Consider the following 24038-nt stretch of genomic DNA (forward strand, 5'->3'; position numbering starts at 1 on the left):
CAGTGCTTTGTCAAGTTTAGTCCTGGAGTAATCCAACAGAGGTGCATGGTTGTCAAAGTCCTCTTAGCTCATCGTCCCTGAAGGTGGAGGAGGTCACCATTCAAAACTAATACCTGCTTCAGGACAATCTAGCGCCAGAATAAGCAACACAGGCTGCAGCCCAGGGTTAGATATAGACTAAATCAACTTCTACACTAGCCCCATTAAACACTCCCAGGACAGATACAGAGTAAAGCTCCCTCTACACTGTCCCCACCAAACACTCCCAGGACAGGTACAGCACAGGGTTAGATACAGAGTAAAGCTCCCTCTACACTGTCCCCATCAAACACTCCCAGGGCAGGTACAGCACGGGGTCAGATACAGAGTAAAGCTTCCTCTACACTGTCCCCATCAAACACTCCCAGGACAAGTACAACACAGGGTTAGATACAGAGTAAAGCTTCCTCTACACTGTCCCCATCAAACATTAACAGGACAGGTACAGCACAGGGTTAGATACAGAGTAAAGCTCCCTCTACACTGTCCCCATCAAACACTCCCAGGACAGGTACAGCACGGGGTTAGATACAGAGTAAAGCTCCCTCTATACAATCATTAGATTTTTTAATTCCAGATGTTTTACTTATTTAGATGTCAGCATCTGCCACAGTGGGATTTGAACCACGGTTCCCCTGTCATAAGCTATCACAACTGATTATAATTCAGCTTTCTTACTCTTTCGCCCTTGAGGCCCATGTCTCCTTTGAAGCCAGGGAAGCCATCTTCACCCTAGGAGAAAGCAACAGATAATGAGCGAATGGTAGCAAGGCAAATTGACACCAGAAATCAGCCCTATCTTTCTTTTATCAACCTATCAATAGGAAAGAAAACTGCAGCATTTGTGTAGCACCTTGCACAACCTCAAGACATCCTTAAAGCATTTCTGTGCAAATGCAGTACTTCACAAAGCATCGACACTGTTTTAATGTGGGAAATGCAATAAGCAATTTGTGCACAGGAGGATCCAACAAATAATATGGTGATAAAGACCAGCTTGATTGGGACTCCAGCCCACTAACATTCACTCCCTCCACCACTGATGCACAGTGGCAGCTGTGTGTACCATCTGCAAGATGCACTGCAGGAACTCACCAAGATCCTTAGGCAGCACCTTCCAAACCTCTATCATCTAGAAGGGCAAGGGCAGCAGATACCTGGGAACACAACCACCTCTATGACTCTATGGAGGTTCCCCTCCAAGTCACTTACCATCCTGACTTGGAAATATATCGTTCGTTCCTTCACAGTCACTAGGTCAAAATCCTGGAACTCTCTCCCTAACGGCGTTGGGGTGTACCAACACCACAGGACTACAGCAGTTTTGGAAGGCAGCTCACCCACCACCTTCTCAAGGGCAATAAATGCTGGGCCCAGCCAGTGGCACCTATGTTCCATGAATGGGAAAACAAAGATTTACTCTTTTTATTTTGTGCACAGTGGTTAGCACTGCTGCCTCACAGCTCCAGGACCCATCTCCGATTCCCATCTTGGGTCATTGTCTGTGTGGAGTTTGTACATTCTCCCTGTGTCGGCATGGGTTTCCTCTGAGTGCTCCGGTTTCCTCCCACAATCCAAAGACGTGGGTTAGGTGGATTGGCCTTGCGTTTACTAGGGTAAATGCATGGGGTTATGGGGATAGGGCCTGGGTGGGATTGTGGTAAGGGCAGACACGATGGGCCGAATGGTCTCCTTCTGCACTGTAGAATTCTATGAATTCTATTTCAGTGCTGATGATTGAGGAGAATGTGGAGAATTCACACAATCTTCTTCAAATAGTGGTCATGTCTGTCTGAGGGGGGAGGCAGATTGGGGCCCCAGGACTTTACATCCCCCTGAAAGATGGCATTTCCAGTCATGCAGTGTTCCCTCAGCACTGTCCTGTGGTGCCAGCTTAGATTGTGTGATCAAACTTCTCCAGAGTGGGGTTTGAGCATACAATTGTCCAGTTATTTTAAAGTTATTTTCTTCAGGGTGCGTGGGTGTGTCTGACTAGGCCCAGCATTAGTTGCCCATCCCTAATTGCCCCTTCAGAGGGTGGTGGCAAGCCACTTCCTGACTCAGAGGTGAACATCTTGCCAACTGAGCCATGGCAGGGAACAACAGACATTACTCAAGCTAGTGGCAACCGTGCCCAAAGAGGGACACAAGAGGCTCCCCGATAAATGCCCCACTTAGATGGTTCTCGACATCCGGGGTGGGTAGAAGCGACAATTCCACCCCCTCCCTGAAACAACAACAACTTAAAACATTCCCTTAACAGGACAGGACGTCCCAAGGGTTCTTCACAGGAGCATTATAAAATAAAATAAATGAGGAATATTAAAGCAAAGAAACTAAAAGCTCGATCAAAGGGGCAGGATTGGAGGAACATCTCAAATGGAGAGAGCAATGTGGAGAGGTGGAAGAAGGGATTCTTCTGCTCCAAAGTCTAACTCCCGTGATGGACGTGGAGAAGACCAGAAGAATTCCGCTCCTTACCTCTGGCCAGCACTGCCCAGCTGGGCTATCGCCTAAATCCACCGTTCCTGTTGTACCACAAACTACAATCATCTCAATTGTTTTACGTTGCCACACTGCCTGGCGTCATGGGGAGAAAAGAATTGGCTCCTGATGGCAGTGGTGCATGCTTCGGAGCCAGTCTTGCCCACACAAGGATGAGAAGAATTGGGTGGCACAATGGTTAGCACTGCTGCCTCACAGGGCCAGGGACCAGTCTCAGGTCACTGTCTGTGCGGAGTTTGCATGTTCTCCCTGTGACTGCATCGGTTTCCTCCAGGTGCTCCAGTTTCCTCCCACAGTCCAAAGTTAGGTGCACTGGCCATGACCCTTAGTGTCAGGGGGACTAACAGGGTAAGTGTGTGTGGTTAAGGGATAGGGCCTGGGTGGCATAGTGGTCGGTACAGATGCAATGGGCCAAATGGCCTCTTCTGTACAGTAGGGATTCTATGATCAAGAATGCACAAGTGAACTATCTGCATGTGCCTATAATGGAAAATGGCAGATCAGTCATGCCATTTTATTTTCATTATTCACTGGGGGACATGGGTGTGACTGGCTGGCCAGCATTTATTGCCCATCCCTCAGTTGCTTTAGGGCAGTTGAGAGTCAACCACATTGCTGTAGCTCTGGAGTCACAGGTAGGCCAGACCCAGTAAGGACAGCAGATTCCCTTCCCTAAATGACATTAGTGTAGCAGATGGGTTTTTCTGACAATCGACTGTGGTTTCATGGCCATCAGTAGATTCTCAATTCCATTTATTGAACTGAAATTCTACCATCTGCCATGGTATTCGAATCTGGGTCGAGCCATTAGCTGAGTTTTGGGATGAATATCTGTGGGCCATCACCTCCCCACTTGCTGTATCGGACACCTTCACACCTCATCAAAAAGGTGTCCTCGATGAGCTCACAGTGATGAGCGCAGTGTTTTCAATCAGTGCTAACTCCGATTCAGGAGCAGACAGAGTGCCAAGGCCCCATAGTCCCCCATCCCCTGGTTGGGAACAGTGCAGGGAAGGCCAGCTACATCTTGGTTGAAACATTGCTTCATCAGTTGAAGCCAGGATTGGGGGTGAAGGGCCTGCAGATGGTCAGAAGGAGGGGACACTCAGGGAGGTGAGGAGTTCTGCAGCCCCGGGGTCATCTTGGAAAGTGCAAGTCGGGAGCGGCAGATGGGAATATGTATCTTGATCCCAGCAGTGTTGGCAAACAAAGGGTGAGGAAGAGGGGTATGAAGGATGGTTAGATGGACCTGAGGGCAGCACATTGGTTAGCACTGCTGCCTCAGTGCCAGGGATCAAGGTTCAATTCTAGCCTTGTGTGACTGTCTGTGTGAAGTTGCATGTTCTCCTCATGTCTGCATGGGTTTCCTCCAGTTTCCTCCCACAATTCAAAGATGTGTAGGTTAGGTTGATTGGTCATGCTAAATTGCCTCTTAGTGTTAGAGGGAATAGTTGAGTAAATACTGGGGAGGGGGGGGTGTTGTTTACAGGGTTAGGGCCTGGGTGGGACTGTTGTTGGTACAGACTCGATGGGCTGAATGGCCTCCTTCTACACTGTATGGATTCTAAGGCACTGAGAGAAATGGGATGGGAGTGGCGAGACAGTCTAAGAGAAGGGCGGCGGTGACCCGAACAATGATCTGGAGAGACAGACAAGGAAATGGAGAGGGAAAGATGGAAAAGTGAGATTGGCGGAGAATGCTAAGGAAAGGATTGTCAGTGAAACCAGACTGTGTGAAAATGAAATTGTAGGAAAGCCTGAGAGACCCGATGGAAAGCTCTCACCTTTTCCCCTTTGTGTCCCTTCAGCCCTCGGATTCCTTCAGATCCCTGGAAAGAAACAGATGAGTGGTTAGTTCCAGGTAAGGAGCACAAACATTGGAGGCTGATGCTCAGACGGTCACTGACATAACTGCTGGCAGTTGAAGTCGGTGTTCACTCACCTTAACACCACGTGGCCCAGGATAGCCAATTGGACCTTGAGGACCCGACTGACCCTGCGTGGAGCAAAAAAAAGCAAGATGATCACACAAATCAATGGGTTTGCACATGGGAGTCTCACCTTCCCAGCATTGTTACCAGAACACACTTAAATACTGGGGCAGCAATCACTTCCAATCAGAAGACTTCAGAGATTAGAGAGGGGATTTTCTGGCCTTGCTCACCCCAAAACTGGAAAATCCCACCTGTAGTAACAGGCCTTTGCATGGTCCATACTGCCACCACTGCCACCGTACCAGCCACCCCCCCCCAAACCATCCCCCCCCCCCCCCCCACCGAGCCTGCTCCGATTCCTGTGATTGGCAGTTTGAGAAAAAATACCCCTTAAATGTCATTGAAAATAGAATCTGGTTGCCTGGCATTATGAGGTCTGGACATCTCCGCGAGGTGCTGTGTCTCAGTTTCGTCCATGGTGGCACAGTGGGTTCATATCTCCCAGTCGTTTGGTGTTAGAGCTCGAATCTTACTGAAAAGTGTTTCATCTTGCACTCATCAGGACAAACACAAGAATACCAAAATTTCAAAGGATACAACTGGTGCTGATCAGTTGACAGGTCCTTTGGCCGAGGTTTTGCCATGAAGAAAGCAATGGGAAACCATTGGTTGTCCAAGATGGGGACAATTCAAAACAGGCGCAAGGCTTGGTCATATTCCTTTAGTTTGCAGAGGATGGTTCCCTGGCCTATGATTTTTAAGTCACTCCGAGCAATAACAATGAGCCACATTGCAAGCATAACAGAATACCTTTCTCCAGGGCAACATCTCAGTCAATCGCATTCAAAGTGTTGTCAATCCCTTTTAAATTTATGGTAATGTCACAGCTCAGTCTTTAGAACTGATCAACGCTTGAGCATCCCTTCCCTCAGCCCGGACCAATTCCGAACATGGATGACATACCTGGTTACCCTTTGAACCCGCTGGGCCTTCTTTGCCTGGGTGGCCCTGAGAATTGGAAAGAGAAAAGAAACAGGGTCAGAGGTCAAGCAACACCAATGAACCAAACACAGCCTGATAAGTTTTCCAGGTTGGATTTTACCAACGAGCAAGAGGGTTTAAAGGAATCGCAACCCGACAAAGGTTAAAGGTCAGGAAGGGAGCACCAGGAAAAACCTCCAAAATGCATATGACCAAGAGAGGCCTGATGACACCAAGAAGCAAATAAAAAACACACAACAACAACTGCTGCAGCGAATTCAATGCAGCAAATTGGAACTAGGTTTTTGTTGAAGAATCTGTTAAAACTTAAGTATCAAACCTTCAGCCTTATTTTTCAGTATGTTGACACTGTTGATGGAGCTGTCTATAATTCCCCATGGCACCTTTTCACATCTCACAAAGCTGCCAATCTTGTCTTGAATACATCAGAGCGTAAGCTTGAATGGAAGGGATTTCCCTGGCGTACCCGCCCATTCCGACTTCGACCCAATTTCTGGCTTGGATGGGAAGAACTTTGGGTGGGAAGTGTGCCCTTTCACCTATTTAATGCCTGTAGATGGCCATCCGAAGCCTCAATTTATAAACTGGCGGAGGTGGGAGTGGGTATGGGTGGGGTGAGATATTGGCAAAAAAAATTCTCCACTTTGGATGGGAAGTTCCTTTAGGAAATTGGAACTCTGTCCCCCACCTCCCCAAAGACATCACAACATCCCCTCCCCCCCACCCTCCCAAGAGTATCCCCTAATCTCCTGCCTACGGGACTCCCGTGACTTGCTTTTGCAAAAGTCCCAAAACTTAGTCCCCAGACAGAGCACTGCAGTACCTCTTCCGATCACTGCAGGGCTGTGTCTGGAGGGACCGCAACCACCCCCCCTCCACACTCCAGTCCCGTCCAAGGCAGATGCAAGTCATGCCCACTGTCCATCAATGGTCAAGTGAGCATTAAATGGCGGCAGAGCTTCTGAGTGTCGGCGGAAGCACATTACGCGCTGACTTCTAGGATGGTGAATGCTGTCCATTCACCATCCTTAAAATTCTATCTTCTGTTTCAGGGAACATATCCTTGAATTGGAAGCTGTACTGCAAAAATTCACTGGGTCAGTCCCTGGGAGGAGGGGGTTGCTCTATGATGACAGGCTGAATATATTTTCTTTTCGTTCATTCACAAAGCTGGCCAGCTTTATTGTCCATTCCTAGTTGCCCAAGGGCAGCTGAGAGGCAACCTCTGGAGCCACATGCAGGCCAGACCGGGTAAGGATGGCAGATTTCCTTCCCTAAAGTACATTCGAGGACCAGATGGATTTTTCTGACAATTGACAACGGTTTCACAGTCATCAGTAGATTCTCAATTCCAGATTTTTTTTATTGAATTCAATATTTTTTATTGAATTCAAATTTCATGAGTTGCCATGGTGGGATTTGAAACTGGGTCCCCAGAACATTAGCTGAGTTTCTGAATTGATAGTCCAACGATAATACCACTAGGCTATCGCCTCCCCCTTTAACTGGGCTTAAATTCTCTGGAGTTCTGAGGAATGAGAGAGGATCTCTCATCATGGCAGTAGACAGAGGGGAACCGGTGGATGTGGTGTTTTTAGATTTCCAAAAGGCATTTGATAAGGTGCCTCATAAAAGGTTGCTTCAGAAGGTTAGGGTGCACAGAGTTGGGGGTAAGGTATTAGCGTGGATAGAGAATTGGCTGCCTAATAGGAAGCAGAGAGTGGATATCAATGGGTGCTATTCTGGTTGGCAGTTGGTGACTAGTGGAGTACCGCAGGGATTGGTGCTGGGGCGTCAGCTATTTACCATTTATATAGATGATCTGGAGGAGGGGGCTGAGTGTAGGGTGACGAAATTTGCTGATGACACGAAGATGAGTGGAAAAGCAAATTGTGTGGAGGGTGTGGAAAGTCTGCAGAAAGATCTGGATAGGCTGAGCGAGTGGGCGAGGACCTGGCAGATAGAGTATAATGTTAGCAAGTGTGAGGTTATCCACTTTGGCAGGAATAATAGTAGGAGGGATTATTATTTAAAAGGCAAAAAGCTGCAACATGCTATGGTGCAGAGGGACCTGGGGGTCCTTGTGCACGAGTCGCAAAAACCCAGTCTGCAGGTGCAGCAGGTGGTCAAGAAGGCGAATGGGATGCTGGCCTTTATAGCGAGGGGGATAGAATATAAAAGCAGGGAGGTCTTGCTGCAACTGTACAGGGCACTGGTGAGGCCGCAGCTGGAGTACTGTGTGCAGTTTTGGTTGCCGCATTTGCGGAAGGATGTATTGGCCTTGGAGGGAGTGCAGAGGAGGTTCACTAGGCTGATACCAGAGATGAGGGGGTTGGACTATGAAGAGAGACTAAATAGACTGGGTCTGTACTCGTTGGAGTTTAGAAGGATGAGAGGGGGATCTTATAGAGACGTATAAGATAATGAAGGGGATGGATAGGGTAGAGGTAGACAGATTCTTCCCGCTTAGAAAGGATAGCAGGACTAGAGGACACAGCCTCAAGATAAGGGGGGGTCAGTTTAGATCAGAGTTGAGGAGGAACTTCTTCACTCAAAGGGTGGTGAATCTCTGGAATTCTTTGCCTGTTGAAGTGGTGGAGGCTAAGTATATTTAAGTCATGGGTAGATAGGTTTCTGATAGACAGGGGAATTAAGGATTATGGAGAGAAAGCAGGAAAGTGGAACTGAGCCACTTCAGATCAGCCATGATCCTATTGAATGGCGGGGCAGGCTCAAAGGGCTAGATGGCCTACTCCTGCTCCTATTTCTTATGTTCTTATCTCAGATAAGTGTGAAGCAGTTCATTTTGGCAGGTCAAATAGGATGGCAGAATATATTAATGGTAAGACTTTTGACAGTGTGGAAGATCAGAAGGATCTTGGGGTCCGAGTTCATAGGATGCTCAAAGCAGCTGTACAGGTTGAAGCTGTGGTTAAGAAGGCATATGGTGTACTGGCATTCATCAATCGAGGAATTGAGTTTAGGAGTCAAAAGATAATGTGCAGCTATATAGGACCCTGGTCAGACCTCACTTGGAGTATTGTGCTCAGTTCTGGTCGCCTCATTACAGGAGGGATGTGGAAGCCAGAGAAAGGGTGCAGAGGAGGTTTACAAGACTGTTGCCTGGACTGGGGAGCATGCCTTATGAGGATAGGTTGAATGAGCTCAGCCTTTTCTCCTTGGAGAGATGAAGGATGAGGAGTGATCTGATAGAGGTATATAAGATGTTGAGAGGTATTGATCAAGTGGATAGTCAGAGGCTTTTTCCCAGGGCTGAAATGGCTGCCACAAGAGGACACAGGTTTAAGGTGCTGGGGAGTAGGTACAGAGGAGATGTCAGGGGTAAGTTTTTCACTCAGAGTGGTGGGTGCACGGAATGAGCTGCCAGCAGTGGTGGTGGAGGCAGGTTTGATAGGGTCTTTTATGAGGCTTTTAGATAAGTGCATGGAACTTAGTAAGATAGAGGGTTATAGGTGAGCCGAGTAATCTCTCAGGCAGGGACATGTTCGGCACAACTTTGTGGACTGAAGGGCCTGTATTGTGCTGTAGTTTTTCTGTTTCTATATCATCAAAACCTGTTAGATTCTGAGGCAGCTTAACGGGGTGGAGGCTGAGATTGTTTCTGCTGATTGGGGAATCTAAAACACGAGGGCTGGTGGGGTAGCTGGGGAGAGATTCACAGTCTCAGGATAAGAGGCTGATAATTAGGACCCAGAGGAGGAAAAATAACTTCGCTCAAAGGGTTGTGAATCTTTGGAATTCTTTACCCCAGAGGACTGAGGGTGCTCCAGCGCTCAATGAATTTAACGACTGGGATAGACACATAGGCCAGGATATTACCACTGTTCAAGCCAGCGGGATTTTCCCAACCCACTGCAGTGAATGGAGATTTGGCTGCTCGCCAAATTCTCCGACCTCTCTACAGTGGAAGCATAACGTGAACCACCAGCAAGACTGCATCCATCTTCTTCGATCTCTCCAGAGGTTGAGAGATAGTGGGGACAAGCGGGAAAACGGAGCTGAAGATCAGCCGTGACCATATTGAATAGCGGAGCAGCACCGAGGAGGTGAGCAGTCTCGTAAGGCTCCTATTTCTTGTGCTCTTGTAACGTGGAGCCGGCCACTGAGTGCTAACCTCGTTCCTGACCTCTGAGTGTCTGTCGTAGATCCACCTCAGTGCCAAAATCCCCAGGGTGAATGGTGCTCAAAGGATTCCGTTGCACCTGTTTGCAAAGCCTTCCCCTTCCAATCGACCGTCCTCTTCCTCTTCACTTCCCCCTCCCCTCTCCCAGAAACTGGTGTCAAAGGTCCTTCGTGAAATGTGAGCCAAGACGGGTTATTATCTAACCACAAACATTGCAGGTATACCTACAGGCGGACCATCAGCACCAGGAATTCCAGGAAGTCCAGGCTTTCCAGTTGGACCCTGCAAGAAGAAACATCAGAGTCATTCCCCTCCCCTGCTAACAATTTACATTCAGTACAACAAGCCACACTTTCACAGGAGCATTGAGATTTAACACCTGACAGCAAGCTGCATAAGAGGGAAGGTGTCCAAAGATTTGGTTAAACGGGGAGGTTTGAGGGAGAGGGGTGGGGAAAGGGAGAGAAAGGCTGAGGGAGGGAATTCCAGAGCTTGGGGCCTGGCCAGCCAAAAGCACGGATCACCAGATAAGGAGCAATTTAAATCGGGGATGCACAAGGGGCCTGATTTAGAGAAACTCTGAATTCCTGGAGGGTTGCGAGACAGGAGATTACGGAGATAGGGAGGGGTGAGGGCGAGGAGGGATTTGGAAACAGCAAGTTGAACCAATTCTTTGGGGCAGTCTTTTTTATTCATTAATGGGATATTGGCTTCGCTGGCCTGGCCCAGCATTTAGTGCCCATCCCTAATTCCCCCCCAAGTTGGAGGTGGTGAACTGCCATCTTAAACCGCTGCAGTCCCTGTGGTGTAGGTACACCCACAGTGCTGTTCGAGGGGGAGTTCCAGGATTTTGACCCAGTGACAGTGAAGGAACGGCTGATATATTTCCAATTCAGGATGGTGAGTGACTCCAGGTGGTAGTGTTGCCACATGTCTTCTGCCCTTGATCTTCTAGATGTTTTTGGAAGGTGCTACCTAAAGAGCCTTGGTGAGTTCCTGCAACAGACCTTGTAGAAGCTACACAAAGCTGCTACTGTGCGTCTGTAATGGAGGAAGCCCATGTTAAAGGTTGTGGATTGGGTGCCAATTAAGTGGGGCTGCTTTGTCCTGGGACGTGTCAAGTTTGAGTTACATTCATCCAGGCAGGTGGCAGTTTGACACAGGAGCCAGGTCATGCTAACATAGGTTGCACCACGTATAGGCTACTTTGTCTTTGACTTTCAATCTTGTTCACTTCCCGCCTTGGAAACACAAACTCTTGTCAGCAGACGGATGGTCCCACAAGCTTCTGCCACACATCTGAAGTCACACAAGCTGATGTAAACAGCCAGCCTGTTCTACAAGGTAGGGCTGTGCAGCTGACTCCAGTCCTGTTCTCTCCTGACAACTGCACTTAGCTCCCCTGAAACGGGACAGTGCAGGATGAAGGCAAGGGATAGCTGGTGGAATGTTTCTATGCCCTCTGTCTGTCTCGATCTCTCACTGTACACATCTTTCTTATTGTCTCTCTCAATCTCCCTCTGCCTGTCTCCCTCCCTCCCTCTCTCTTCCTCTGCCTCTCTCTCTCTCTGCCGTTTCCCTGTCTCTCTCTCTCTGCCTCTTTCCGTGTGTCAATCTGCCTGTCTCCCTCTCTCTCTCTCTGCCTGTCTCCCGCCCTCTCTGGTATCTCTTTGTCTCTGCCTGTCTCTCTTTTTTTCTCTCTCTGCCTGTCTCTCCCTTTGTGTGTGTGCCTCTCTCTCTCTGCCTGTCTCTCTCCCTCCCTTCCTGTCATACTCACTCTCTCTTTGTCTGTTTCTCCCTGCCTGTCTCTCTCTCTCTGCCTGTCTCTCTCTCTCTCTCTCTGCCTCTCTCTGGTGTCTCTTTGTCTCTGCCTGTCTCTCTCTTTCTCTCTCCTTCCCTCCCTGTCACACTCTCTCTTTGTTTGTTTCTCTCTGCCTGTCTCTCTCTCTCTTTCTCTCTGCCTCTCTCTCACTTTCTCTCTGCCTGTCCCTCTCTCTCTCTCTCTGCTTGTCCCTCTTTCCTTGCCTGTTTCTCACTGCCTGTCACACTCTCTCTTTGCCTGTTTCTCTCTACCTGTCTCTCTGTCTCTTTCTCTCTGCCTGTCTGTCTCTTTCTCTCTCTCTCTCTTTCTCTCTACCTGTCTGTCTCTTTCTCTCTGCCTATCTCTCTGTGTCTTTCTCTCTCTGTTTTTCTCTGCCTGTCTGTCTCTTTCTCTCTGCCTGTCTTTCTGTGTCTTTCTCTCTCTCTCTCTCTTTCTCTCTGCCTGTCTGTCTCTTTCTCTCTGCCTGTCTCTCTGTCTCTTTCTCTCTCTCTCTGTTTTTCTCTGCCTGTCTGTCTCTTTCTCTCTACCTGTCTCTCTCTGGTGTCTCTGTCTCTGTCTGGTCTCTCTCTTTCTCTCTCTCTGCCTGTCTCTCTCTTTGTCTCTTTCTCTCTCTTAGCCTCTCTCCCTCCCTGTCACAATCACGCTCTCTTTGCCTGTTTCTCTCTTTCTCTCTGCCCCTCTCTGCCTGTCTCTTTGTCTCTCTTTCGCTCAGCCTGTCTCTCTCCCTCGCTCCCTGTCACAATCACTCTCTCTTTGCCTGTTTCTCTCTGCCTGTCTCTCTCTCTCTCTTTCTCTGTCTGCCTCTCTCTCACACTTTCTTTCTGCTTGTCCCTTTTTCTTTCTCACTCTGCCTGTCTCTCTTCCCTTGCTCTTTCCTTGCCTGTGTCTCACTGCCTGTCTCTCTCTCTCTCCCCCGTCACACACTCTCTCTCTCTCTTTGCCTGTTTCTCTCTGCCTCTCTCTCTCTCTCTGTCTGCCTCTCTCCTGCTTTCTCTGTCTGCCTGACTCTCTCTGCCTGACTCTCTCGCTCTCTCCCTCCCTGCCTGTCCCTCTTCTCTTGCTCTTTACTTGCCTGTCTCTCACTGACTGTCCCTCTCTCTCTCTCCCTGTCACACTCACTCTCTCTTTGCCTGTTTCTCTCTGCCTGTCTCTCTTTCTCTCTCTCTCTTTCTCTCTGCCTGTCTCCCTTTCTCTCTCTCTCTTTTTCACTGCCTATTTCTCTCTCTTTGTTTCTCTCTGGCTGTCTCTCTCTCTCTTTCTGTCTGCCTGTCCCTCTCTCTGCCTGTCCCTCTTCTCTTGCTCTTTCCTTGCCTGTCTCTCACTGCCTGTCCCCCCTCTCTCTCTTTGCCTGTATCTCTCTGTCCCTCTCTCTCTCTGCCCCTCCCTGTCACACTCACTGTCTCTTTGCCTGTTTCTCTCTGCCTGTCTCTCTCTCTCTTTGTCTGCCTCTCTCCTGCTTTCTCTGTCTGTCTCTCTCTCCCCCCTGCCTGTCTCTCTCTCTCTCTCCCACTGCCTGTCCCTCTTCTCTTGCTCTTTCCTTGCCTGCCTCTCACTGCCTGTCTCTCTCTTCTCTTTGCCTGTCTCTCTCTGTCCCCCTCTCTCTCTCCCTCTTTGTCACACTCACTCTCTCTTTGCCTGTTTCTCTCTGCCTGTCTCTCTCTCTTCCTCTCTGTCTGTCTCTCTCTCTTTTTCTCTCTGACTGCCTCTCTCCTGTTTTCTCCGTCTGCCTCTCTCTCTCTCTGCCTGTCCCTCTTCTCTTGCTCTTTCCTTGTCTCTCTCTCTCTGCCTGTCTCTCTCTGTCCCTCTCTCTCTCTCCCTCCCTGTCACACTCACTCTCTCTCTCCCTGTCTCTCTCTCTCTTTCTCTCTGACTGCCTCTCTGCTGTTTTCTCTGTCTGCCTGCCTCTATCTCTCTCTGCCTGACTCTCTCTCTCTCCCTGTCTGTCCCTCTTCTCTTGCCCTTTCCTTGCCTGTCTCTCACTGCCTGCCCCCCCTCTCTCTCTGCCTGTCTCTCTCTGTCCCTCTCTCTCTCTCCCTCCCTGTCACACTCACTCTCTCTTTGCCTGTTTCTCTGCCTGTCTCTCTCTCTCTCTTTCTCTCTGTCTGCCTCTCTCCTGCTTTCTCTGTCTGCCTGTCTCTCTCTCTCTCTCCCTCCCTGCCTGTCCCTCTTCTCTTGCTCTTTCCTTGCCTATCTCTCACTGCTTGTCTCTCTCTCTCTCTGCCTGTCTCTCTCTGTCCCTCTCTCTCTCTCACTCCCTGTCACACTCAATCTCTCTCTCCCTGTTTCTCTTTGCCTGTCTCTCTCTCTCTCCCCCTGTTTCTCTCTGCCCATCCCTCTGTTTCTCTCTGCCTGTCTCTCTCTCTTTCTCTCTGCCTGTCTCTCTCTCTCTCCCTCCCTCCCTGTCACACTCACCCTCTCTCTCCCTGTTTCTCTCTGCCCGTCTCTCTCTCTCTCCCTGTTTCTCTCAGCCTGTCTGTCTCCCTCCCTGTTTCTCTCAGCCTATCTCTCTCTCTCTCTTCCTCCCTGCCCGTCTCTCTCTCTCTCTTCCTCTCTGCCCGTCTCTCTCTCTCTTTCTCTCTGACTGCCTCTCTCCTGCTTTCTCTGTCTGCCTGTCTCTCTCTCCCTCCCTGCCTGTCCCTTTTCTGTTGCTCTTTCCATGCCTTCCTCTCACTGCCTGTCCCCCCCCCCTCTCTCTGCCTGTCTCTCGCTGTCCCTCTTTCTCTCTCTCCCTCCCTGTCACACTTTGCCTGTTTCTCTCTGCCTGTCCATCTCTCTCCTTCTCTCTGTCTGCCTGTCTCTCTCTCTCTCTGCCTGTCTCTCTCTCTCTCTCTCCCTCTCTGCCTGACTCTCTCTCTGCTGTTTCTCTCTCTTTCTCTCTGCTGTTTCTCTCTCTTTCTCTCTGCCTGTCTCTCTCTCTCTCTCTCTGCATCTCTCTCTCTCTCTGCATCTCTCTCTCGCTGCCTGTCTCTCTCCCACTTTTTTTCCCTGCCTGTCTCTCTCTCTCTCTTTCTCTCTGCCGGTCTCTCTCTCTCTCTCTTTCTCTCTGACTGTCTCCTTCTCTCTCTCTCTGCCTGTCTCTCTCTCTCTCTCTTTCTCTTGCTCTCTGCCTGACTCTCTCTCTCTCTCTTTCTCTTGCTCTCTGCCTGACTCTCTCTCTCTCTCTTTCTCTCTGCCTCTCTCTCTCTCTGCCTGTCTCTCTTTCTCTCTCACTCTGCCTGTCTCTTTTTTTCTCTCTCTGTGCCTGTCCCTCTCTCCCTTTCTGTATGCCTATCTCTCTCTTTCTCTCTGCCTCTCTGTCTGTCTCTCTCCCTCTCGTTCTCTCTGCCTGTCTCTCTCTTTCTCTGTGCCTGTCTCTCTCTCTCTCTTCCTGTCTCTCTCTCTCTTTCTCTGCCTGTCTCTCTCTCTCTTTCTCTCTCTCTCTGCCTGTCTCTCTCTCTCTCTTTCTCTTGCTCTCTGCCTGACTCTCTCTCTCTTTCTCTCTGCCTCTCTCTCTGTCTTTCTCTATGCCTGTCTCTCTCTCTCTGCCCCTCTCTCTCCCTCTGCCTGTCTCTCCCCCTCTCGTTCTCTCTGCCTGTCTCCCTCTCTCTTTCTCTTTGCCTGTCTCTCTCTCTCTGTCTCTCTCTCTCTCTTTGCCTGTCTCACACTCTCTTTCTCTCTGCCTCTCTCTTTCTTTCTCTCTGCCTGTCTCTGTCTGCCTGTCTCTCTCCCTCTCTTTCTCTCTGCTTCTCTCTCTCTCTCTGCCTGTCTCTTTCTCTCTCTCTACCTCTCTCTCTCTCTGCCTCTTGCTCAGCCTGTCTCTCTCTCTCTTTCTTTCTCTCTGCCTGTCTCTCTCTCTTTCTCGCTGCCTGTCTCTCTCTCTCTCTCTGCCTGTCTCTCTGCCTCTCTCTCTCCCTCTCTTTCTCTCTGCCTCTCTCTCTCTTTCTCGCTGCCTGTCTCTCTCTCTCTCTCTCTGCCTGTCTCTCTGCCTCTCTCTCTCCCTCTCTTTCTCTCTGCCTCTCTCTCTCTTTCTCTATGCCTGTCACTCTCCCTGTCTCTCTCTCTGCCTGTCTCTCTCTCTCTGCCTGCCTCTCTCTCTCCCCCTCTGCCTGTTTCTCTCTCTCTCTCTCTGCCTGTCTCTCTCTCTCTCTCTGTCTCTGCCTGTCTCTCTCCCTCTCTTTCTCCCTGCCTGTCTCTCACTCTCTCTTTCTCTCTGCCTGTCTCTCTCTCCCTCTCTTTCTCTCTGCCTCTCTCTCTCTCTTTCTCTACGCCTGTCTCTCTCTATCTGCCCCTCCCTCTCTCTGCCCCTCTCTCTCCCTCTCTTTCTCTCTTCCTCTCTCTCTGTCTGTCTCTCTCCCTCTCATTCTCTCTGCCTGTCCCTCTCTCTTTCTCTCTGCCTGTCTCTCACTCTCTCTCTTTCTCTATGCCTGTCTCTCTCCCTCTCGTTCTCTCTGCCTGTCTCTCTCCCTCCCTTTCATAAGAACATCATAAGAACATAAGAAATAGGAGCAGGAGTAGGCCATCTAGCCCTTCGAGCCTGCCCCGCCATTCAATAAGATCATGGCTGATCTGTCGCGGCTCAGTTCCACTTTCCCGCCCTCTCCCCATAATCCTTAATCCCCTCTCTTATCAAAAACCCATCAACCCGCTTCTTAAAAATATTTAGCGAGGCAGCCTCCACCACTTCAACGGGCAGAGAATTCCAGAGATTCACCACCCTTTGAGTGAAGAAGTTCCTCCTCAACTCTGTTCTAAACCGCCCCCTCCCCTTTATCTTGAGGCTGTGCCCCCTAGTCCTACTGTCCTTTCTGAGCGGGAAGAGTCTTTCCACCTCTATCCTATCCATCCCATTCATCATCTTATATGTCTCAATGAGATCTCCCCTCATTCTTCTAAACTCTAACGAGTACAAGCCTAGGTTATTCAGCCTCTCCTCATAGCTCAACCCCCTCAACTCCGGTATCAGCCTAGTAAACCTCCTCTGCACTCCCTCCAAGGCCAAAATATCCTTGCGTAAGTACGGCGCCCAAAACTGCACACAGTACTCCAGCTGCGGCCTCACCAATGCCCTATACAGCCGCAGCAAGACCTCCCTACTTTTATATTCAATCCCCCTCGCTATGAAGGCCAGCATCCCATTAGCCTTCCTGACCACCTGCAAGCTGGGTTTTTGCGACTCATGCACAAGGACCCCGAAGTCCCTCTGCACCGTCGCCTGCTGCAGTTTTTCGCCATGTAAGTAATAGTCCTTCCTACCATTATTCCTACCAAAGTGGACCACCTCGCACTTGCCAACATTAAATTCCATTTGCCAGTTCCTGGCCCATTCGCCCAGCCTATCTAGATCCTTCTGCAGACTCTCCACACCCTCCGCGCAATTTGCCATTCCACCAATCTTGGTGTCATCAGCAAATTTCGACACCCTACACTCGGTTCCCTCCTCCAGATCATCTATATAAATGGTAAATAGCTGAGGCCTCTCTGCCTCCCTCTCTCTGCCTGTCTCTCTCTTTCTCGTTGCTTGTCTCTCTCTCTTTCAGCCCATCTCTCTCCCCTTCTTTCTCTCTGCCTCTCTCTCTCTGCCTGTCTCTCTCTCTTTCCTCCTGCCTGTCTCTCTCTCTCTCTCTCTCTTTCTCTCTGCCCCTCTCTCTCTCTCTCTTTTTCAATGCCTGTCTCTCTCTCTGCCTCTCTCTCCCTCTTTCTCTCTGCCTGACTCTCTCTCTGCCTCTCTCTCTTTCTCTTTGCGTGTCTCACACTCTCTTTCTCTCTGCCTCTCTCTCTCTTTCTCGCTGCCTGTCTCTCTCCCTCTCTTTATCTCTGCTTCTCTCTCTCTGCCTGTCTCTCTCTCTCTGCCTCTCGCTCTGCCTGTCTCTCTCTCTCTCTGCCTGTCTCTCTCTCTCTCTGCCTGTCTCTCTCTCTCTTTCTCGCTGCCTGACTCTCTCTCTGCCTCTCTCTCTCTCTTTGCCTGTCTCTCTCTCTCCCTCTCTGCCTGTCTCTCTCTCTCTCTCTTTGCCTGTCTCTCTCTTTCTTGTTGCTTGTCTCTCTCTCTCTGCCTGTCTCTCTCCCTCTCTTTCTCTTTGCCTCTCTCTCTCTCTCCTCTGCCTGTCTCTGTCTTTCTCTCTGCCTGAATCTCTCTCTCTTTCTCTATGCCTGTCTCTCTCTCTTTCTCTCTGCCTCTCTCTCTCTCTCTTTTTCTCTACCTGTCTCTCGCTCTCTCTTTCTCTCTGCCTGTCTCATTCTCTCTCTTTCTCTATGCCTGTCTCTCTCTCCCTCTCTTTCTCTCTGCCTCTCTTTCTGCCGGTCTCACTCTCTCTGCCTGTCTCTCTCTCTCCGCCTGTCTCTCTCTCTTTCTCTCTGCCTGTTTCTCTCCCTCTCTTTCTCTGCCTCTCTCTCTGTTTGTCTCTCTCCCTCTCATTCTCTCTGCCTGTCTCTCTCTCTTTCTGCCCGTCTTTCTCTCTTTCTCTCCGCCTGTCTCCCTCTCTCTCTCTTTCTCTTGCTCTCTGCCTGACTCTCTCTCTCTTTCTCTCTGCCTCTGTGTGTGTGTGTGTGTGTGTGTGTGTGTGTGTGTCTCTCTCTCTCTGCCTCTCTCTCTCTCTGCCTGTCTCTCGCTCTCTCTTTCTCTCTGTCTGTCTTTCTCTCTCTCTTTCTCTATGCCTGTCTCTCTCTCTCTGCCTCTCATTCTCCCTCTCTTGCTCTCTGCCTCTCTCTCTCTCTCTGCCTGTCTCTTTCTCTCTGCCTGTCTTTCTCTTTCTCTCTGCCTGTCTCTCTCTCTTTCTTTCTGCCTGTCTCTCTCCCTGTCTTTCTCTCTGCCTCTCTCACTGTCTGTCTCACTCCCTCTCGTTCTCTCTGCCTGTCTCTCTCTCTCTCTCTTTCTCTTGCTCTCTGCCTGACTCTTTCTCTCACTTTCTCTCTGCTTCCCTCTCTCTTTCTCTCTGCCTCTCTCTCTCTCTGCCTGTCTCTCTCTCTGCCTGTCTCTCTCTCTGCCTGTCTCTCTCTCTGCCTGTCTCTCTCTCTGCCTGTCTCTCTCTCTCTTCCCCTGTCTCTCTCTCTCAATCTCTCTCTCTGCCGGTCTCTCTCTCTGTACCTGTCTCTCTCTCTCTCTCTGCCCATCTGTCTCTCCCTCTCTTTCTCTCTGTCCACCTCTCTCCCTCTCTCTCTCTGTGCCTGTCTCCCCATCTCTGTCACACTCTTTCTTCTGCACATCTCTCTCTTTCTCTCTGCCTCTCTCTCTTCTTCTGCCTGTCTCTCTCTCTCTTTCTCTGTGCCTGTCTCACTCTCTCTCTCTTTCTCTGTGCCAGTCTCTCTCTCTGCCTGTCTCTCTCTCTCTTTCTCTCTCTATGCCTTTCTCTCTCTCTCTCTGCCTGTCTTTCTCTCTCTCTTACTCTCTGCCTCTCTCTCTTTCTCTTTCTCTGCCTCTCTCTCTGCCTGTCTCACACACTCTTTTTCTCTGCCTCTCTCACACTCTCTTACTCTCTGCCTGTCTCTCTGCCTCTCTCTCTGCCTGTCTCTCTCTCTCTCTGCCTGTCTCTCCCTCTTTCTCCCTCTGCCTGTCTCTCTCCCTCTATTTCTCTCTGCCTCTCTCTCTCCATCTCTTTCTCTCTGCCTCTCTCTCTCTGCCTCTCTCTCTCTCTTTCTCTCTGCCTCTCTCTCACACTCTCTTTCTCTCTGCATGTCTATATCTCTCTGCCTGTTTCTCTCTCTTTCTCTTTGCCTGTCTCTCTCTCTCTTTCTCTTTGCCTGTCTCTCTCTCTTTCTCGTTGCTTGTCTCTCTCTCTCTCTGCCTGTCTCTCTCCCTCTCTTTCTCTCTGCCCCTCTCTCTCCCTCTCTTTCTCTCTGCCTCTCTCTCTCTGCCTGTCTCTCTCTCTCTTTCCTCCTGTCTCTCTCTCTCTTTCCTCCTGCCCGTCTCTCTCTCTCTCTTTCTCTATGCCTGTCTCTCTCTCTCTCTGCCTCTCTCTTTTTCTCTGCCTGGCTCTGCCTGTCTCTCTCTCTTTCTGCCTGTCTCTCTCTATCTCTTTCTCGCTGCCTGTCTGTCTCTTTCTATCTCTCTGCCGGTCTCCCTCTTTCTCTCTCTCTCTCTGCCTGTCTCTTTCTCTGCCTGTCTCTCTCTCTCTGCCCGTCTGTCTCTCCCTCTCTTTCTCTCTGTCCACCTCTCTCCCTCTCTCTCTCTGTGCCTGTCTCCCTCTCTCTCTCTGTGCCTGTCTCCCCCTCTCTCTCTCACTCTTTCTCTTTGTACATCTCTCTCTTTTTCTCTCTGCCTTTCTCTGTCTCTCTGCCTGTCTCTCTCTCTCTCTTTCCCTCTCTCTGTCTCTCTGCCTGTCTCTCCCTCTCTCTGCCGGTCTCCCTCTCTCTGCCGGTCTCCCTCTCTCTGCCGGTCTCCCTCTCTCTCTCTCTGCCGGTCTCCCTCTCTCTCTCTCTGCCGGTCTCCCTCTCTCTCTCTGCCGGTCTCCCTCTCTCTCTCTCTGCCGGTCTCCCTCTCCCTCTCTCTCTCTGCCTGTCTCTCTCCCTCTCTTTCTCTCTGCCTCTCTCTCTCTCTCTCTTTCCTCCTGCCCGTCTCTCCCTCTTTCTCTATGCCTGTCTCTGTCTGTCTCTCTCTCTCTTTCTGCCTGTCTCTCTCTATCTCTTTCTCTCTGCCTGTCTGTCTCTTTCTTTCTCTCTGCCGATCTCCCTCTTTCTCTCTCTCTCTGCCTGTCTCTTTCTCTGCCTGTCCCTCTCTCTCTCTCTCTGCCCGTCTGTCTCTCCCTCTCTTTCTCTCTGTCCACCTCTCTCCCTCTCTCGGTGCCTGTCTCCCTCTCTCTCTCTCTCTGCCTGTCTCCCCCTTTCTCTCTCTCTTTCTCTTTGTACATCTCTCTCTTTTTCTCTCTGCCTTTCTCTGTCTCTCTGCCTGTCTCTCTCTCTCTTTCCCTCTCTCTCTCTCTCTGCCTGTCTCCCTCTCTCTCTCGCTCTCTGCCTGTCTCCCTCTCTCTCTCGCTCTCTGCCTGTCTCCCTCTCTCTCTCGCTCTCTGCCTGTCTCCCTCTCTCTCTGCCTGTCCCTCTCTCTCTGCCTGTCCCTCTCTCTCTGCCTGTCTCATTCTCTCTCTTTCTCTGCCTGTCTCACTCTCTCTCTCTGCCAGTCTCTCTCTCTCTCTCTGCCTGTCTCTCTCTCTCTCTCTGCCTGTCTCTCTCTCTCTTTCTCTCTGCCAGTCTCTCTCTCGCTCGCTCTCTTTCTCTCTGCCAGTCTCTCTCTCTCTCTGCCAGTCTCTCTCTCTCTCTGCCAGTCTCTCTCTCGCTCTCTTTCTCTCTGCCAGTCTCTCTCTCGCGCGCTCTGCCAGTCTCTCTCTCGCTTGCTCTCTTTCTCTCTGCCAGTCTCTCTCTCTCTCTGCCAGTCTCTCTCTCGCTCGCTCTCTTTCTCTCTGCCAGTCTCTCTCTCACTCTCTCTCTTTCTCTCTGCCAGTCTCTCTCTCACTCTCTCTCTTTCTCTCTGCCCATCTCTCTCTCTCTCTTTCTCTCTGCCTGTCTTTCTCTCCCTCTCTTTCTCTTTGCCTGTCTCCCTATCTCTCTCTTTCTCTTTGGCCGTCTCTCTCTCTCTCTCTCTACCTGTCTCTCTCTCTCACGCTCTCCCTGTCTCTCTTTTTCTCTTTGCCTGCCTGTCTGTCTCTCTCTCTCTCTTTCTCACTGCCTGCCTGTCTCCCTCTCTCTTTCTCTCTGCCTGCCTGTCTCCCTCTCTCTTTCTCTCTGCCTCTCTCTCTCTTTCTCTCTGTCTGCCTGTCTCTCTCTCTCTCTGGATTCCTGTCTCCCTCTCCCTGCCTGTCTCTCTCTCTTTCTCTCTGGCTGCCTGTGTCTCTCTCTCTCTCACTGGCTGCCTCTCTCTCTCTCTTTCTCTCTGCCTGCCTGTCTCTCTCTCTCTCTCTCTTTCTCTCCGCCTGCCTGTCTCTCTCTCTCTCTCTCTTTCTCTGTCTCCCTGTCTCTCTCTCGCTCTCTTTCTCTTTGCCTGTCTCCCTATCTCCCTCTTTCTCTCAGGCCGTCTCTCTCTCTTTCTTTCTGCCTGTCTCTCTCTCTCTCTCTGCCTGTCTCTCTTTCTCGCTCTCTCTGCCTGCCTGTCTCTCTCTCACTCTCTCTGCCTGCCTGTCTCTCTCTTTCTCTCTGCCTCCCTGTCTCCCTCTCTCTGCCTGTCTCTCTCTCTCACTTTCTCTCTCTCTGCCTGTCTCTCTCTCTAGCTTTCTGCCTGCCTGTCTCTCTCTCGGTCTTTCTCTTTCTCTCTGCCTGTCTCTCTCTCTCACTCTCTCTGCCTGCCTGTGTGTCTCTCGCCCTCTCTCTCTTTCACTCTGCCTGTCTCTCTCTCTCTCTCTTTCTCACTGCCTGCGAGTCTCTCTCTCTCACTGGATTCCTGTCTCCCTCTCTCCCTGCCTGCCTGTCTCTATCTCTTTCTCTCTGGCTGCCTGTCTCTCTCTCTCTTTCTCTCTGCCTGCCTGTCTCCCTCTCTCTTTCTCTCTGGCTGCCTGTCTCTCTCCCTCTCTCTTTCCCTCTGCCTGCCTGTCTCCTTCTCTCTGCCTGTCTCTCTCTCTCTCACTGCCTGCCTGTTTCCCTCTCTCTTTCTCTCTTTCTCTCTGCCTCTCTCTCTCTCTCTCTCTTTCTCTCTGTCTGCCTGTCTCTCTCTCTCTCTCTCACTGGATTCCTGTCTCCCTCTCCCTGCCTGCCTGTCTCTATCACTCTTTCTCTCTGGCTGCCTGTCTCTCTCTGTCTCTCACTGGCTGCCTCTCTCTCCCTCTTTCTCTCTGCCTGCCTGTCTCTCTCTCTCTTACTCTGTCTGCCTGTCTCTCTCTCGCTCTCTTTCTCTCTGCCTGTCTCTCTCTCTCTTTCTCTTTGCCTGTCTCCCTCTCTCTTTCTCTTTGCCTGTCTCCCTCTCTCCCTCTTTCTCCCAGGCCATCTCTCTCTCTTTCTTTCTGCCTGTCTCTCTCTCTGTCTGCCTACCTGTCTCTCTCTCTCTCTCACTCTCTCTGCCTGCCTGTGTCTCTCTCGCTCTCTCTCTCTTTCTCTCTGCCTGTCTCTCTCTCTCTCCCTGCCTGCCGGCCTCTCTCTCTCGCTCTCTCTGCCTGCCTGTCTCTCTCTCTCTTTCTCTCTGCCTGTCTCTCTCTCTCTCTCTGGCTGCCTGTCTCTCTCTTTCTCTCTGCCTGCCTGTCTCTCTCTTTCTCTCTGCCTGCCTGTCTCTCTCTTTCTCTCTGCCTGCCTGTCTCCCTCTCTCTGCCTGTCTCTCTCTCTCGCTTTCTGCCTCCCTGTCTCTCTCTCGTTCTCTCTTTCTCTCTGCCTGTCTCCCTATCTGTCTCTTTCTCTCTGGCCATCTCTCTCTCGTTCTCTCTGGCTGCCTGTCTCTCTCTCTCTCTCTCTCCCTCTCTCTGGCTGTCCCTCTCTCTCTCGCTCTCTCTTTCTCTCTGCCCGTCTCTCTCTCTTGCTCTCTCTTTGCCTCTGCCTGTTTCTTTTTGCCTGTCTCTCTCGCTCTCCCTGCCTGCCTGTCTCTCTCTCGCTCTGTCTCTTTCTCTCTGCCCGTCTCTCTCTCTCTCTCTTTCTCTCTGTGCCTGCCTGTCCCTCTCTCTCTGCCCGCCTGCCTGCCTCCCTCTCTCGCTCTCCCTGCCTGCCTCTCTCTCTCTCTCTTTCTCACTGCCTGCCTCTCTCTCTCTCGCTCTCACTCTTTATCTCTGCCTACCTGTCTCTCTGCCTGCCTGAATCTTTCCCTCGCTCTCTGCCAGTCTCTCTCTCTCACTCTGTCTCTTTCTCACGACCTGTCTCTCTCTCTCTCCCTCTACCTGCCTGTCTCTCTCTCTCTCTCTCGCTCTCTCTTTCTCTCTGCCCATCTCTCTCTCTCTCTCTTTGTCTGCCTGTCTCTCTCTCTCTCTCTTTCTCTCTGCCTGTCTGTCTCTCTCTCTCGCTCTCTCTTTCTCTCTGCCTGTCTCCCAATCTCTTTCTCTCTGGCCATCTCTCTCTCTCTCTCTCTCTCTGCCTGCCCTTCTCTCTCTCTCGCTCTCCGCCTGTCTCTCTCTGTTTGCCTCCCAGTCTCTCTCTCTCACTCTCTCTCTTTCTCTCTGCCTGTCTCTCTCTCTCCCTGCCTGCCTCTCTCTCTCTCTCTGGCTGCCTCTCTCTCTCTTTCTCTCTGCCCGTCTCTCTCTCTCTCTCTGCCCGTCTCTCACTTTCTCTCTCCCTGCCTGCCTCTCTCTCTCTCTGGCTGCCTCTCTCTCTCTTCTCTCTCTTTCTCTCTGCCCGTCTCTCTCTCTCTCTCTGCCCGTCTCTCACTTTCTCTCTCCCTGCCTGCCTCTCTCTCGCTCTCTCTTTCTCTCTGCTTACCTGTCTCTCGCTTCCTCTCTCTGCCTGCCTCTCTCTCTGCCCGCCTCTCTCTCTCTCTCTCTGCCCGCCTCTCACTCTCTCTGCCTGTCTCTCTCTCTCTGCCTGTCTCTCTCTCTCTGCCTGTCTCTCTCTCTCTGCCCGCCTCTCTCTCTCTGCCTGCCTCTCTTGCTCTCCCTGCCTGCCTCTCTTGCTCTCCCTGCCTGCCTGTCCCTCTCTCTCTCTCGCTCTGTCTCTTTCTCTCTGCCCGTCTCTCTCTCTCTCACTCTCTCTTTCTTTCTGTCTCTCTCTCTCTGCCTGCCTCTCT

At 50.8% G+C, this 24038-nt stretch overlaps 1 protein-coding gene across 1 annotated transcript in view; it reads right to left on the reverse strand.

Moving 5' to 3' along the window:
- The window catches only part of LOC145348643 (collagen alpha-1(V) chain-like), a 181060-nt gene that overhangs the window by 60356 nt on the left and 96666 nt on the right, over positions 1–24038 (reverse strand). Inside the window, exons 27-31 of the mRNA XM_080196809.1 lie at positions 9853–9906; positions 5442–5486; positions 4487–4540; positions 4329–4373; positions 718–771 (exon numbers count right to left, since the gene is read on the reverse strand). Of these exons, the coding sequence (XP_080052935.1) occupies positions 718–771; positions 4329–4373; positions 4487–4540; positions 5442–5486; positions 9853–9906 (252 nt within the window). The remainder of the gene's footprint in view (positions 1–717; positions 772–4328; positions 4374–4486; positions 4541–5441; positions 5487–9852; positions 9907–24038) is intronic.

Source organism: Carcharhinus amblyrhynchos, chromosome 9 (genome assembly GCF_965287045.1).
Source record: "Carcharhinus amblyrhynchos chromosome 9, sCarAmb.v2.hapA, whole genome shotgun sequence".
Classification (NCBI taxonomy): Eukaryota; Metazoa; Chordata; class Chondrichthyes; order Carcharhiniformes; family Carcharhinidae; genus Carcharhinus; species Carcharhinus amblyrhynchos.